At 38.3% G+C, this 17,782-nt stretch overlaps 1 protein-coding gene across 2 annotated transcripts in view; it reads right to left on the bottom strand.

Annotated features, from left to right (window-relative positions):
* LOC124545166 (Fanconi anemia group D2 protein) overlaps positions 1–17,782 on the bottom strand; it is a 207,201-nt gene that overhangs the window by 21,561 nt on the left and 167,858 nt on the right. For both annotated transcript variants that reach the window (XM_047124001.1, XM_047124002.1), the window contains exons 20-21: positions 14,052–14,255; positions 186–420 (exon numbers count right to left, since the gene is read on the bottom strand). In XM_047124001.1, the coding sequence (XP_046979957.1) occupies positions 186–420; positions 14,052–14,255 (439 nt within the window). The remainder of the gene's footprint in view (positions 1–185; positions 421–14,051; positions 14,256–17,782) is intronic.

Here is a 17,782-nt window from a genome sequence, read left to right as displayed (position 1 = left end):
ACAAGACAATCATATTAGCTAATTATTTATGGCTCTGACAAAATTCTGCCAGTTTTCTTACGAAATTTAACTGTAATGAAGAATTGAGGACTCACCCTTACTGCATGGTGTTCATCTATAATGCTAACATATATTTGACAATAACAATTGTAACTCTCAACAATTTTTTTCTGAAGTGTACCTACTTATTAACAGTGGGAAAAACTCGTAGGCTCCAGTTGTTATTTCCATCGTTAGTATGCTGTTCAATTTCTTCTCTTACTTCTGACAGGGTATCTCTTAGGAACTGAAGTTTATCTGAGGAACATGAAATGTAGCTACTGAGGAGGATGCGTAAGCCACGCCCACATGCTGCTCCTGTCTCAGGACTTCCTGTCTCCGTAAACCACGGCCTGTTCAGGAATGCACGGCATACCTCTGCTGTAAATGTAAAGCAAAATTTAAAAAATAGTTTTGTGCATCTGACTTTTCACAGTTTTGTTCATTTGGTTTCTTTATTCATTTCTTTACTGTAATTTGAGCAATGTCATCTATACTACTATATAAAGACAAGTCGTCGTTAATATATAAAGATAAAACGTCATTTAATGTTGTTTCCAAATATCTCAAAAAGTTATCGAACAGTTCACTTCAGATTTTTACACAACTCTAATAAACATTCAGATGGACACAGGCTGTATATCTTTTAAATTTATATAAATATCTCATACAAAGGGGAAACATTGTTAGTAAAATTCTTCAAAATTATTGACCGATTTACTTCAAATTTTTACACAATACGCTAATAAATATTTGGACTGCCATAGGCTACATATTTTTTTCAAACAACAATGTCCAAGTTTGCTGTTAAAACTGATTGTGAAAAAGAAAATTCTGTGCTGAGCTGTGCTGTGACAAGGTGTGGTTTCATGTTCTTTCTCGTAGCCAGTTTTAACTACTATAGCAGGGCATGTAAACCATTAGACAAATTGTTTCTTGTAAATTTATTCTTTCTCCTTATTTGTAGTTTTAAACAAAAATTGTGTACACAACAATATGCTTTTCTGTTTTTCTTCCACACAGTCAGTTTTACAGAAAAGAGGAAGTTCTATATGTGATTTATCAACTGATGATTAGAATACTACTACAGAATCTGAACTGTCTGGAAGTTTATAATCCTATCCATATGAAGAAGTGATTTCAATTCCCAATCTAGTACTTATTGGCAATAACAATAAATAAGGCTCAAGGTCAGAGAGGAGAGAAGAGGAGATGGACAGAGAGAGGGGGGAGGAGGAGAAAATATTGGCATTAATACATCCACTACGTAAAAAAGGAAAGAAAATTGATCTTAACAATTACAGAGGGAATTATCTCTTGCCAGTGACAAATAAGGAAGAGCCAATGTAACTGGTACACCTGCCTAATATCATGTAGACACTCCGCGAACACGCAGAAGTGCTGCAACACAATGTGGCATAGACTCGACTAATGTCTGAAGTAGTGTCAGAGGGAACTGACACCATGACTCCTGCAGGGCGGTCCATAAATATGCAAGAGAATGAGGGGGTGGATATTTCTTCTGCAAGCACCATGCAAGGCATCCCAGATATGCTCAATAATGTTCATGTCTGGGGAGTTTGGTGGCCAGCGGAAGTGTTTACACTCAAAGTGTGTTCCTGGAGCCACTCTGTAGCAATTCTGGACACGTGGAGTGTCGTATTATCCTGCTGGAATTGCCCAAGTCCGGCAGAATGCACAATGGACGTGAATGGATGCAGGTGGTACGACAAGACGCATACATGCAGGTTACCAGTCAAGAGTCATAGTTAGAAGTATCAGGTGACCTGTATCACTCCAACTGCACACACCACACACCATTACAGAGCCTACACCATTACAGAGCCTCCACTAGCTTGAATAGCCCCCTGCTGACATGCAGAGTCCATGGATTCATGAGGTTGTCTCCATACCCATACACGCACATCTACTCGATACAGTTTGAAACAAGACTCGTCCAACCAGGCTACATGTTTCCGGTCATTAACAGTCCAACGTCAGTGTTGACAGGCCCAGGAAAGGCGTAGAGTTTTGTGTCATGAAGCCATCAAGGGTACAAGAATGGGCCTTCGGCTCTGAAAACCTACATCGATGATGTTTTGTTGAATTGTTTGCACACTGCACTTATTGATGGCCCAGCATTGAAACCTGCAGTAATTTGTGGAAGGGCTGCACATGTGTCATGTTGAACAATTCTCTTCAGTCATCGTTGGTCCTGTTCTTGCAGGATCTTCTTCTGGCTGCAGCGATGTCAGAGATTTGATGTTTTACCTGATTCCTGATATTAACAGTACACTCGTGAGATGGTCATACAGGAAAATCCCCACTTCACTGCAACTTAGGAGATGCTGTGTCCCATCGTTCATTTAAACTCACTTAAAACTTGACAACTTGCCATTGCCACAGTAGCAACCGATCTACCGTATTTTGTAATCCAAAAAACCGCCTGCGGCTTATATATATATATATATATATATATACCCCGAGTTTCGACCACTTCATTTCATACATTATCCAATGAAGTAAATACAAATTCCGTATTGTTCATCTTCGAATGTAGCAGCATTTCAATGTACTATGAAAATCCGACTGGCAAGACTGTTTGGGATGTTTGTCAATATGGCCAACTCTATGTTCTGAATTTTTTCCTACCTGTGAGAAGAGATGGTTGCTAATAGGAACTTTATGAATTGTGAATCACACGCAGTACTCTCTTCACCATAAGAATAATAAGAATATAAACATTTTGCCATGTATTCTTTTGTATTTACTGCTATCTCACTTAAATCCTGTCTGCCCAATAAACTACGAAACTAGAGTGAGACAACAGCAAACGCGGAAGAATATACATATCACGTCATGTTTATATTCGTATTATTCTTATGCCTAATAGTGATACAGTCAGAATTGAAGCACGGCAATCGACTAGATTTTTAAATCTAAGATGACTAATTTCTGTCCAGAATATAATGTACTAAAGAGGCGTCTGCAAAGATTTTCAAATAGAGAAAAGTTTTCGCTAAACTCTCGTTCAGAACACCTTCCATCATATGCAGCCTATTATTTGGTTCTGGTTGATCATTATCAAAGAAAGCAGCAGTGTAAGTAACAACAAATAGCAGTCTCTTGCCATTGTTTCGCTAATGACACGATTCCTCTCTCTTCTTTTTTTTAAAACTGTAAGCGGCGGTAGCGCGCACAAAAGCAACCCATGCGGCGAGCGGCGACAGGCCGTAAACACTCATTATGAGAATGCGACGAACAGTGCTTGACCCAGTACAGTAATGCATTTTCAGCTTAGAGTGACGTAAACACCTATAACAAAGGGAATGGCACTTATCAGATCAAAGAAAAATAAGCAATCAATTCAAACCAGACGAAGAACGTGAAAAAGGAAGGGTACCCTTATAAATACGGATAGAGCACCTGACGCATAGCAATGACTACCTGGTAAAGCTTAACTGCTAAGCTTACGACTCGAACCAAACTACTGCAGCTGTATCGTCATTTATTCGACCTAAATTTTGTCTCATATTACTATGGACCAACTTTGTTTCGATTTGGAGGTGTGACCTAAAACTTTTCTCTCCGCTTGAATTTTGAGTCCCAAATTTCAGGTGCGACTTAGATCCGGAAAAATTTTTTCCCTTGATTTCGAGTCTCATTTTTCAGGTGCGGATTAGATTCGAGTGCGGCTTAGATTCGAGTAAATACGGTAACAAAAATCTCTGTATTTGAATATGTATGCCTATACCAGTTTTCTTGGCACTTCAATGGATAAGATTCTGTCCATGGCAATTTTAAAGAGGGCTGAAGGAATACTCAACCTGCAATTATGAGATTATCAAGCAGGATTTAGAAAAGGAAGGTCTTGTGCAGGGCAAATACAAAATCAAAAGAATCGGTCATAGAGACATGGAAAATCAGCAATTTGAAATATCCGATAACCTTTGTAGATTTAGAAATTCAGATGACTCAATTGATAGAAATGCACTAATAAACACTGAAAAGAAAATCAGACTCAACAATAATAATTAAAGAAACTTTAACAAACACAACGTCAAAAGTAAATTTTATGGGGAACTGTTAAAACCTTTTGAAATAAAAATCAGGAGTAAGACAGGGAGATGGTTTATGACCCCTACTTTCACCATAGATTGCCTAGCTTTTGCAGATCACATGGCATTAATTACTGACACACTGGATAGAGCCAAAGAACAAATCACAGAGCTACAGAAAAAATAAGACAAAATAGGACTAAATATATTTGAATAAAACAGAAAGGGCATTCTAGATGACAATAACATTTATAACAAAAGAACTTTGTCCTGGAACACAAAACTAAGACACTGTCAAACAGGGGTAAGGCCTGAAACGATGTATGCAGCAGAAATAGTTAAACTAACAAGATTTGGGGATCTTGAAAAACTGAAACAAGTTGAAAGAAGAATTGCAAGGAAAATCCTGGGACCTAGAAGTAATAGTAATATTAAATTCAAATAATGATCAAACAAATAGCTCTATTTGTAAATGGAAAATCTAACTGATGTAATGAGGACAATAAGACTAGAGTTTTATGGACACACATATAGGATGGATAACAACAGACTAACCCAGCAGATCTTCTACTTACTAAATAGCTACAATCTTTTTAGAGAGACAACACAAAATGCAGGGTATAAAAACAAAAGGTGGGACTAGGAAGAAAACGAATGAAAGTCTGGAAGGATGGAGGAAGCCTGGGAGCAATGAAAATTACATTGTATTTTATACTCTGCAGATCTGAGAAATTTTTCAGTTGGAGATTTCTCATTATACATGAAGAGGAACTTGGTAGCATTATTAGTGGTAAAGGACACAGTGATGTATTTTTTGACACAAATTAGCTATACAACATGAAATGTCATCTAGAAATGGAATCGTTATGCGTTTCTTACACAGTAAGACCAACTTCACTGAGTATACTGGAATTTTTATTCTTGTTGGTTTTATCATTATAAAGTTTTTGTACAAGATTTGCTTGATATCTGTTTCTGACTGCTATATACTTTTAAGTTATTAAGTTCTGTACCAATAGCAAAAGGGGTTAGGGGCACCTCAATAATAAAGTCGATCATAGTACGAAAGAATGCCAATTTTTGCTTAATTGGGTGATGAGAAGAGGCATGAATGAGGTTGAAACTTCCTGGCAGATTAAAAGTGTGTGCTGGACTGAGATTCGAAATCAGGTCCTGAGTTTGAATCTCAGTCCAGCACACAGTTTTAATCTGCCAGGAGGTTTCATATCAGTGCACACTCTGCTGCAGAGCGAAAATCTCATTCTATGAATGAGGTTATCTGTTGTGGTGGGTTTCCTGTGACTACCAAAGTTAATTTTACCATCTAGTAAACACATGTTTCAGGTCCAGAAAACTCAGTTCATTATGTTGATTATGTATCTCACATGTAAATTTTTATTTTAGGGGGGAAGAAGTTCAGTGACTCACAAAGTTATTTGACATCCTCCACAATTTTTAAAACAATGATAGTACCATCAACATTTCATCTGTAGAAAGAAATGTTATTGGCTAATGTGGGGTAGGAATTAATGTAAGTATTTCAACATTATTAATGAAGATGTCAGATACAAATCCAGCAGGGCAATTCCTCATAGCAAGGCCTTAATTTTTTTGATATACACTATGTGATCAAAAGTATCCGGACACCCCCAGAAAACAAACGTTTTTCATGTTAGGTGCTTTGTGCTGCCACCTACTGCAGCGTACTCCATATCAGCAATCTCAGTCATCATTAGACATCATGAGAGAGGAGAATGGGGCACTCCACAGAATTCACGGATTTCGAATGTGGTCAGGTGATTGGGCGTCAATTGTGTGATACGTCTATACGCGAGATTTCCATACTACTAAACATCCCTAGGTCCACTGTTCCCGATGTGATAGTAGAGTGGAAACATGAAGGGACAAGTACAGGACAAAAGTGTACAGGCCGACCTCGTCTGTTGACTGACAGAGACTGCTGACAGTTGAAGAGGGTCGTAACTTGAAATAGGCAGACATCTATTCATACCATCACACAGGAATTCAAAACTGCATCAGGATCCAATGCAAGTACTATGACAGTTATGTGGGAGGCGAGAAAACTTGGATTCCATGGTCGAGCGGCTGTTCATAAGCCACACATCACGCCAGTAAATGCCAAATGATGCCTCGCTTGATGTAAGGAATGTAAACATTGGACAATTGAACAGTGGAAAAATGTTGTGTGGAGTGACGAATCACGGTACACAATGTGATCCAGTAGCAGGATGTGGGTGTTGGCGAATGCCTGGTGAACGTCACCTGCCAAGGTGTGTAGTGCCAACAGTAAAATTCGGAGGCGGTGGTGTTATAGTGTGGTCATGTTTTTCATGGAGGGGGCTTGCACCGCTTCTTGTTTTGTGTGGCACTATCACATAACAGGACTACATTGATGCACTGAATCCTGACCTGAGAGTGTGGAAGCTGTCATGGTTAAGGGAGGGCGAACACCATATTGAATTCCAGTGTTACCGACTAAGTTGTTTTCAGCCAGGTGTTCGGATACTTCTGATCACATAGTTTAGCTGACCACTGACACTGTAGTAACCGTACTTTAGGATGATTCTCAAAAATTATAAATTCTTTAATTTCATTTGAATTCAATATCTCATACTTAGTGAAACTGTCTTCAGTAATATGGATTGTTCTGTCTAGAGGAATGTTAGTGCAGAGATTTGTAATATCGAAAGACACGAGTATATGGCTAGAAGAAAAAGTGACATTTTTTAAAGAGAGTTAATAATCTGTTTTCTGTTTTTCACATAGAATGATACTGTATATGTATAGTATTTCTTGAGAAGAACTTGTAACTTCTTAGAAAGGAAATATCCAGGGCTGCCAATTTAATAAATGACTGGATGAATAGGGCATTTATATTTATGAATCTTAACTTGCAAACGTCAAGTTGGAGTCTCAGGATTCACTCTAGCAGGGTCTTTGGGAAAAAAAACAGGGAGTTACTGGCATCAAAGGTCTTTTTAAGCTCTTTAGTGAAGTTAGTAAATGTAAAACCTGTTTTATTTATCTCATAACGTACACAATTTCAAAACATATGTCTGATGTACAGGATACATGTCAGTTACAATTTGCCTATTTAAAATTTTGTCACACTTAAAATAATACTTTGTGGAGAATTTACTAACTTGAAATTTGACAAACTTACAGTATTTACATCTACTATAACTATCATAAATTTTTATTCCATTTTAGGGATCCAGCTCAAAGTATCACTCTGTCCTTCATGAAATCTTCCACAGAGTAGTAGCACCATTCAATTAGAAAATCAGGTAACTTTCTTTTTAAAATATTTATCTTCATATTCATTATGTCACACCCTTTTATTGTGTTGTGAATTTTCATGGCTATATACTGAGGGGCCTGAGCGCGCAGTTTTAAGCAATGAGAGGTGAGCATAAAGTTTTCTTTGGGTCTTGTGTCATATGAGTGTTCAAAATTATTTTTTTTTTAATAGATCAGCTCTGCTGTACAGGAAAAGAACCACCTCAAAGATGTATAAAGAGGGGACAGTTGGCCCTTGCTAATGTTATGGATGTTGTTATCACAAAAGAATTCTAATGTTTTATTTACATAGTCATTTTTATACAAGATAACAGAAGAATTGCCTTTATCTGATTTCATGATGAGAGCATTGTTTCTTTGAGCTTCTTATTAAAGCGCTTCACTGTGAAAAGAGAAAATTTTTCTTTTTATTTCTATGTCTGCTGTTATTAGTTTCTTTTGTAAGAAGCTCATTAACTTTGGAACATATTTTAGCTTGTTTGCATCTGTCGAGTTTGGAAATATCCATAGCAATTTTCACATCAACAATTAATTCCGTAACAGTAGTCTGATCTACAGAAGTTTCATTGTTATATTTAAGACCTTTATTTAAAGTGTTAAATTCTGATGTATCATAGGCTATGTTGGTGTTGTTAATAATCTTCTTGTAGAAAGAAAAGTGAAGATGATTATAAACTGGTTTCTTTTAAACCAATAGGCTTTTTGAGCATATTAAAGGGCTAAGATTTTTTTGTGGTGTCGCTGAATGATCAGTTCTCGCTCTACAATTAACCACTCATGAATGGATTTTGAAATGATGTCAAATTGTATGGCACATAATAATTTACTTAATTCTAAATGTAACAGATGAGCCTTACAGTTAAGAGAGTCTTTCTTGTGATATAGTCTGCATACCTCATTATTAATCAAGAAAGACATAAATTCCTTCATAACTACAGAACGAGTACAAGTATTCTAAATTTTCATAAATGGGGACACACATTTAGGAATAAGATTCTGTACAAGGCACTGTTTGTTAAAGAAAACATGTTGGCCGGTTTTCAGGATTCTGAGCTTTATGCTCCTACATATGACAACAGCTTTACTATTTTATTTAACATTGTGATTTTCAGTAACTGTATTACACATTTCTGAACAAAATTCCTGTGTCAGAAGTAAATATATTTTAGCAGTTTCAACAAATTAATTTATCATCTTCCGAAGCCTACAAAATTAGGGATATTATAAACCTTTGGATTTGAGCTATACATTTATGTGAAGTACAGAAAGCATATTACAGAAATGTACTTAGTATTAGTTTAACAGATGTCAGTATCTTTCTCACGGAAGCATAATGCCACGATATGTCCAGAAATGTACATATTGTATGTGATTATTGTACATGCAGATTGACAATTTCCAGTAACTGATTCACATTTATGCATACGTCAAGCTGTTGTGCTAGGAACAAAGAACATATAGAAAAGAATATAGAAAATAACCAAGATATATAAAGAAGTTACATATAACACACTTGAAACAACACGGCACATGGTTCCAATATATAAAAGGAATTAGCCAATTTTCAAATTTTGTAAAAGATGATATGCAATATTTTTTTAAAACAAGTTGATCATTCAACAAATCTTTTGAGTTCAGGCAGGGTTCCAGAATGAAATTTTTGCTCTACAGCAAATGTGCACTGATTTGACACATTCCGACAGATTAAACCTGTGTGCTTGACCAAGACTTGAACTCTGCCTTTCAGGGGAAAATGTTCCATCGAGTGATTGCCCATGAAAGGCAAATGTCCCGAGTTCAAGTTTTGGTCTGGCACAGACTTTTAATCTGCCAGGAAGTTCCATATAGGGTGGGAATGTTTATATATTTCAAGTTCTTCTAAAAAGTTCATTTTGTAGCTCTTGTCAACTCTATACAAATTTCCACTTTAAGCAAGTATAAAGGAGGAAAAGCGTGTTTCCCTACTTCGAAATGTTCTGCAAAAGTTGGTTGGTTGGTTGGTTTGGGGAAGGAGACCAGACAGCGTGGTCATCGGTCTCATCGGATTAGGGAAGGATTGGGAAGGAAGTCGGCCGTGCCCTTTCAGAGGAACCATCCTGGCATTTACCTGGAGCGATTTAGGGAAATCACGGAAAACCTAAATCAGGATGGCCGGACGCGGGATTGAACCGTCGTCCTCCCGAATGCGAGTCCAGTGTCTAACCACTGCGCCACCCCGCTCGGTGCAAAAGTTGACTTATATGAATTTTCACTGTGTTTGTTGAGCAAGTGCTCATGTGTTGTTGTGGTCTTCAGTCCAGAAACTGGTCTAATGCAGCTCTCCATTCTGCTCTATCCTGTGCAAGCCTCTCCATGTTTGAGTAACTACTGCAACCTACACCCTTCTGAATCTGCTTAGTGTTTTCATCTCTTGGTCTTCGTCTACGATTTTTATCCTCCACACTTCCCTGCAATACTAAATTGGTGATCCCTTGATGCCTCAGAACGTGTTCTACCAACCAATCACTTCTTCTAGTACAGTTGTGCCATAAATTCCTCTTCTCCCCAATTGTATTCAATACTTCCTCATTAGTTACATGATCTACCCATCTAATCTTCATCATTTTTCTGTAGCACTACATTTCAAAAGCTTCTATTCTCTTCTTGTCTACACTGTTTATCATCCACGTTTCACTTGCATACATGGCTACACTCCACACAAATACTTTCAGAAACGACTTCCTGACACTTAAATCTATACTCGATGTTAACAAATTTCTCTTCTTCAGAAACGCTTTCCTTGTCATAGCCAGTCTACATTTTATACCCTCTCTACTTTGACCATCATCAGCTATTTTGCTCCCCAAATAGGAAATCTCATTTACTACTTTAAGTGTCTCATTGCCAAATCTAAGCCCTCAGCATCACCTGATTTAATTAGAGTGCATTCCATTACCCTCATTTTGCTTTTGTCGATGTACATCTTATATCCTTCTTTCAAGACACTGTTAATTCAAGTCAGTTGCTCTTCCGTGTCCTTTGCTGTCTCTAACAGAATTACAATGTCGTCAGCAAACCTCAAAGTTTTTATTTCTTCTCCATCGATTTTAATTCCTACTCCAAATTTCTCTTTTGTTTCCTTTACTGCTTGCTCAGTATACAGATTAAATAACATCAGTGATAGGCTACAGCCCTGTCTCACTCCTTTCTCATTCACTGCTTCCATTTTATGTCACTTGCCTCTTATAACTGCCATCTGGTTCTGTACAAGCTGTAAACAGTCTTTCGCTCCCTGTATTTTACCTCTGCCACCTTCAGAGTTTGAAAGGGGTATTTCTGTCAACACTGTCAAAAGCTTTCTCTAAGTCTACAAATTCTAGGAACGTGAGTTTGCCTTTCCTTAACCTATCTTCTAAAACAAGTCGTAGGGTCAGTATTGTCTCACATGTTCCAGCATTTCTACAGAATCCAAACTGATCTTCCCCAGTGTCAGCTTCTACCAGTTTTTCCATTCATCTGTAAAGAATTCATGTTAGTCTTTTGCACCTGTGACTTATTAAACTATTAGTTTGGTAGTTTTCACACCTGTCAGCACCTGCTTTCTTTAGGATCGGAATTATTATGTTCTTCTTGAAGTCTGAGGGTATTTCGCATGTTTCATACATCTTGCTCACCAGATGGAAGAGTTTTGTCATGGATGGCTCTCCCAAGGCTATCATAAGTTCTACTAAAATGTTGTCTACTCCCGGGACCTTGTTTCGACTTAGGTCTTTCAGTGCTCTGTCAAATTCTTCACGCAGTATCATAACTCCCATTTCATCTTCATCTACACCCCCAAGTACATCACCTACGTATAGACCCTCTAAATAGTCATTCCACCTTTCTGTTTTCCCTTTTATTTGCTTAGGACTCGTTTTCCATCCGAGCTCTTGATATTCGTACAGGTGGTTCTCTTTTCTCCGAAGGTCTCCTTAAATTTTCCTGTAGGCAGTATCTATCTTACTCCTAGTGACACATGCTTCTACATCCTTACATTTGTCTTCAAGCCATCCCTGCTTAGCCATTTTGCACTACCTGTCGATCTCATTTTTAAGACATTTGTATTCCTTTTCGCCTGCTTCATTTACTGCCTTTTTATATTTTCTCCTTTCATCAATTAAATTCAACATCTCTTCTGTTACCCATGGATTTCTACTAGCCTTCATCTTTTTACCTACTTGATCCTCTGCTGCTTTCACTATTTCATCTCTCAAAGCTCCCCATTCTTCTTCTACTGTATCTCTTTCCCCTCTTCTTGTAAATTGTCCCCTAACACTCTCTCTGAAAGTATCTATAGCCTCTGTTTCTTTCTTTCAGTTTATCCAGATCCAATCTCCTTAAATTCCTAGCTTTTTGCAGTTTCTTCAGTTTTAGTCTACAGTTCATAATCAATAAATTATGGTCAGAGTCGATATCTGCCCCTGAAAATGTCTTACAATTTAAAACCCGGTTCCTAAATCTCTGTCTTAGCATTATATATTCTACCTGGTACTTTCCAGTGTTTCCAGGCCTTTTCCAAGTGCTCTTGAAATACATAACGAGAAACCTCCAGCTGAGAAATTTCTCAAATCTGGAGTACATGAAATACAATGTGTAATACATGTCTGAATTTTTACATAAGACAGACAGGGAGGGCATTTAAGACCAACTTTCATGAGGACCTGCTCAACAAAGATGGCGAGAATTCATGTAAGTCAATTTTTGCAGAACATCTGAAAACACAGAAACAAACTTTTCCTCCTCCATTCTTTCCTCGCATGGAAATTCTGCACAAATTTAGTTGATAAGGTGTACAAAATGAACATTTTAGAGGAATATGAAATATATAAACATTCCCAACTAAATTCAAAAGATTTGTGGAATTATAAACTTACATTAAAAATAAACACTATTTTCCAGAATGAGATTTTCACTCTGCAGCGGAGTGTGCGCTGATATGAAACTTCCTGGCAGATTAAAACTGTGTGCCCGACCGAGACTCGAACTCGGGACCTTTGCCTTTCGCGGGCAAGTGCTCTACCAACTGAGCTACCAAAGCACGACTCACGCCCGGTACCCACAGCTTTACTTCTGCCAGTATCTCATCTCCTACCTTCCAAACTTTACAGAAGTTCTTCTGCGAACCTTGCAGAACTAGCACTCCTGAAAGAAAGGATATAGCGGAGACATGGCTTAGCCACAGCCTGGGGGATGTTTCCAGAATGAGATTTTCACTCCGCTGCAGAGTGAAAATCTCATTCTGGAAACATCCCCCAGGCTGTGGCTAAGCCATGTCTCCGCTATATCCTTTCTTTCAGGAGTGCTAGTTCTGCAAGGTTCGCAGAAGAACTTCTGTAAAGTTTGGAAGGTAGGAGACGAGATACTGGCAGAAGTAAAGCTGTGGGTACCAGGCGTGAGTCGTGCTTCGGTAGCTCAGTTGGTAGAGCACTTGCCCGCGAAAGGCAAAGGTCCCGAGTTCGAGTCTCGGTCGGGCACACAGTTTTAATCTGCCAGGAAGTTTCATATCAGCGCATACTCCGCTGCAGAGTGAAAATCTCATTCTGGAAACATCCACCAGGCTGTGGCTAAGCCATGTCTCCGCTATATCCTTCCTTTCAGGAGTGCTAATTCTGCAAGGTTCGCAGAAGAACTTCTGTAAAGTTTGGAAGGTAGGAGACGAGATACTGGCAGAAGTAAAGCTGTGGGTACCGGGCGTGAGTCGTGCTTCAGTAGCTCAGTTGGTAGAGCACTTGCCCGCGAAAGGCAAAGGTCCCGAGTTCGAATCTCGGTCGGGCACACAGTTTTAATCTGCCAGGAAGTTTCATATCAGCGCACACTCCGCTGCAGAGTGAAAATCTCATTCTGGAAACATCCCCCAGGCTGTGGCTAAGCCATGTCTCCGCTATATCCTTTCTTTCAGGAGTGCTAGTTCTGCAAGGTTCGCAGAAGAACTTCTGTAAAGTTTGGAAGGTAGGAGACGAGATACTGGCAGAAGTAAAGCTGTGGGTACCGGGCGTGAGTCGTGCTTCGGTAGCTCAGTTGGTAGAGCACTTGCCCGCGAAAGGCAAAGGTCCCGAGTTCGAGTCTCGGTCGGGCACACAGTTTTAATCTGCCAGGAAGTTTCAAACACTATTTTGATTGCAAATCATTTCTTATAAAATGTGAAAATTAGCCCCTTCCTTTTCTACATTAGAGCCATGTGCCATGCTTCAAATTTGTTATAATTTCTTCATATACCCTGTATATGTTTTGTGTGTGTTCCTTGCTGTTGACACAACAGTTTGACACACATATAGATGTGATTCAGTTACTATAAATTGTCAAACTGTATTTACAATACTCACATACAATAAGTACATTTCTGGATATATCATGACATTATACTTCTATGAAGAAGTACTACGTAGTTTCTGTAATATATTTCCTATACTTCACGTAACTGTATAGCCAAGGCCCAAAGATTTTTTGTAGGCTCCTGAAGACGACAAATTAACTTGCTGAAACTGATAAAGCTCAATAAAAATATAGTTGCAACTGACAGCTGAATTTTAATCTGGAAAAAAGCCCTGTAGTTTATGCAGGATTAGATACTAAAAGGTACTGAAACTTGAAAAAGATTAAACAAAAACTACTCACCAAGGTTTTTACGTAGTGCTGGTTTACTCTCATGTGAAAATGTGGTAATTCGCTGAAGAAGAGTAACAAGACTGCAAGCAGCTGAGAGTTGCAGTGTACATTTAGAATAGCTGCGGAAATACTTGAAGTTCGCCCGTACAAGACTATCTACTGAGGCATCCGTGTTTTCAGTACCAGCATAGCGCCCACACACCTTAAGTGCAGCTGCAAGAAAATGTCAGTATTGAGTAATAAGGGTAGAGGTTTAATCAACTTTTTCAGATTGCATTTATTAGAACAACAGCTTTTCATTTAGTACGAGATTAGTAGTTCATATTGCAGAATTTTTTTTAATATGAAATAGCACACTAGCTGGAATGAAAGAATTTTGCATTTTGTCTGTAAATGTAATTGAAAATGGACATTACCTTCACTCACCATACAAATCTTCGGGGCTGTTGTTCTCTGATACGTTGACAAAAAATAGCCATTATACCACTTTAACTTGCATTTTAACACCAGTAGCTGATATGTTATTTTGATCCAGTTCCAAAGCTACAGTAGTGTAGCACAGTACAAGATTCATGTCAGACTGAATTTTCAACATAAACCTAAATTCCAGTTATAGCAACAGGACTGAAACTTTCAGTCTGCTTCACATAGTGTTGTATTTTTATTGTTTTATGAGAATCTGAACCTGACAAGGGATTTTGTGTGTTAAGTACATAGGAAAAACTTGTTGATGTTGCCTATAAACAAGTTGGCTCAAGGTGGTGCCATGAAGATACCACAGTACTTCCACAAATGATAAATAATTATGGATCAGAATGTGGTTAGCCAACAGTATAAGGAACTAAATCATGGGGTTGGTATCGTGAGGGTCATACATATCTACTCACCACCTATTATCACTCTCCAGTTGCAGTCACTCCAATCTTATAAAAGGTGAAGCAGCTACATAATTTATCAGTTGTGCTGCAATTATTCTGCAGCATTCTATTTGGGAATTATACAAGTTGTTTACCCACATGAATGACCACTGTCAAACTATGGCTGATCATAAACTTGACTACACATTCGGTGAAGATACTGCACATAACACCACCAATGAGTCAGTGGCTGGTTCAGCACCTGTGTCATTTCGATTATTTTCCCAGCACCAGCTCCTCTAAAGCTGGACATGGGAACAATCCCTTTAGAACCTGCTCCTTTCATGTGATCCCCCTGGCCTTAATCTGAATTAGTCCCTTTCCCCTTCCATACCCATGACCTCACTTCACCTTCACTCTTCAAACCTTGTACTTACTTTTCCCCGACACCCACCCACAGTCTGTTTTGTGGATGTCAACTTATCAATCCTTGTTTTAATTAATGAAAAGATACTCCAGCTTCTTATAAGAACTTTATTAAGCCCATGACTGGTTTGGGTCCTTATATAACTTTTTATTAGCAACTGGAATGGATTTTCATTAAATGAAGATACAGTTGCAGAATCAGCACCCTCTCAACACGGAGAAACTAATAATCCTCATTTTATTGCTTCCTTTGAGAGGCTCCTATATCCTCCCCCTACCTATCCCACACATCTTACTTCCTCCTGGTTGTCATACACTTTTCCTTTGCTCCCACTCTTGTCAGCTTGAGGAACGACACACAAAAATTAAGAGTTGCTATAGCCAACATTGGATGCATTTGGTTGTCTATTTGATTGTGTGTGAGTGTACGTCCAACAAACAAAGAGCAACAGGTGGACTGCTATTGTGGACGTGCCACACATGAATCAACTGTAAATGAGTTGAAATACATTTGTATTGTTCCCGTCATGAAATTTCTGTTATTGTGGAATGCTAATTTAGTTTTAAATGGACAATTGCAGTAAAACATTGTCCCACTACATGACCATTAGCTTGGATGGCAACTGTAGATCCTTCTCCACTAGCAGTTTGGTGGATGGCGTTAAGGCGACGAATTCTTTCCCACAGCAATACACAGCTAGTATATTTGTTTACATCAGAAGTACTTTTCATCGCTTCATACCCAAAAGGATATTTAAATTGATACTCACTATGGCACTCTATGAACTTACAACTGGTTTTTACCATTTCTTGAAATTTTCTTTGTGGTTGCTCTGAGGAAGTCAGGGGATAAGTGTATGCCAAACTCATGAGGCACTGACAAAACTTCTGCACTGCAGAAAACCACATAACTGGGAACATAACTGAACTGAATTTCATTTGATTGTCTAGGATCACAGTGTGCACAGCAAAAAAATCTATTTTCCATCACACAGTCTTTGAGTTTCTTTGGAAAGTTAGTGTCACGTGTATTATCTAATAGGTTTCTACAGAGACTTCTTAGTAACTAGATACCGAAGTACTGAGGTTATTTTTCATTGATTGTCAGTGGGGTATGTTTCGTATCTCAATCTACCTCCACATGTTATGGATGTGTACACTAGCATTTCTAATGATTTTGAACTCTCTTTAGTGATGTGTATTATTGTTTTATATACCGGGTGATCAAAAAGTCAGTATAAATTTGAAAACTGAATAAACCACGGAACAATGTAGACAGAGAGGTAAAAATTGACACACATGCTTGGAATGACATGGGGTAGAGAGGGGGGGAAGAGGTATTGCTAGACGCATGAAAGATCTCCTGCGCGCGTCGTTTCGTGATGTTTGTGTGCTCAGCCGCCATTTTCGTCATGCTTGGCCTCCCAGGTCCCCAGACCTCAGTCCGTCCAATTATTGGCTTTGGGGTTAACTGAAGTCGCAAGTGTATCGTGATCGACCGACATTTCTAGGGATGCTGAAACACAACATACGACGCCAATGTCTCACCATAACTCCAGACATGCTTTACAGTGCTGTTCACAACACTATTCCTCGACTACAGCTATTGTCGAGGAATGATGGTGGACATACTGAGCATTTCCTGTAAAGAACATCATCTTTGCTTTGTCTTACTTTGTTATGCTAATTATTGCTATTCTGATCAGATGAAGCACCATCTGTCGAACATTTTGTGAACTTTTGTATTTTTTTGGTTCTAATAAAACCCCATGACATTCCAAGCATGTGTGTCAATTTGTACCTCTCTATCTACATTATTCCGTGATTTATTCAGTTCTCAAATTTATACTGACTTTTTGATCACCCAGTATATACAAAGGAGTAAATGTTAAGATGACTACGCTTTTCAAGCAGTTTCTCCATATTTCAAAAGTCCTTCTTAAAATGATTCTACTTGCTCTATTTTGTCATACAAACATTCTCTTTCCCTACACAGTCACTCCGTACTGTAAGCACTTTGGAGAGAGCCAGAAACATTGCAGATACAACTGTTTTTATCTAACAACTGTATAATGAATTTTAAAAATGGAAAGTATACACTGCTACTCATCACAAAGATGACATGAGTTGCAGACTGTCATGGTTACAAGACTGTTACATATGAGCTGATTCTGGTCAGCACAGCTGGAATAGTGGTCATGAGTTCATGGGTTGTGCCTGCCTGATCCTGTGTGTCTGTTTTTCTCTTTTATGAAGAAAGCTTTGGCCAAAAGCTCATATGTAATAGTCATCTTGTCTGCAACTCATTGTGTCATTGTTACAGTGAGTAGCAATCTATACTCTTCATAATACTGTTTAACAAAATACGAGGGACATTTCATAAATAATTCAAATTTTTTTTTTTTTTTACTTACATACTTTTTAATTTATTTTTCAATATCTCTATACAGTCCTTCA

Source organism: Schistocerca americana, chromosome 8 (genome assembly GCF_021461395.2).
Source record: "Schistocerca americana isolate TAMUIC-IGC-003095 chromosome 8, iqSchAmer2.1, whole genome shotgun sequence".
Taxonomy (NCBI): domain Eukaryota; kingdom Metazoa; phylum Arthropoda; class Insecta; order Orthoptera; family Acrididae; genus Schistocerca; species Schistocerca americana.
Note: the sequence above shows the minus strand (reverse complement) of the source record. Positions and strands in the feature narration are given on the sequence as shown.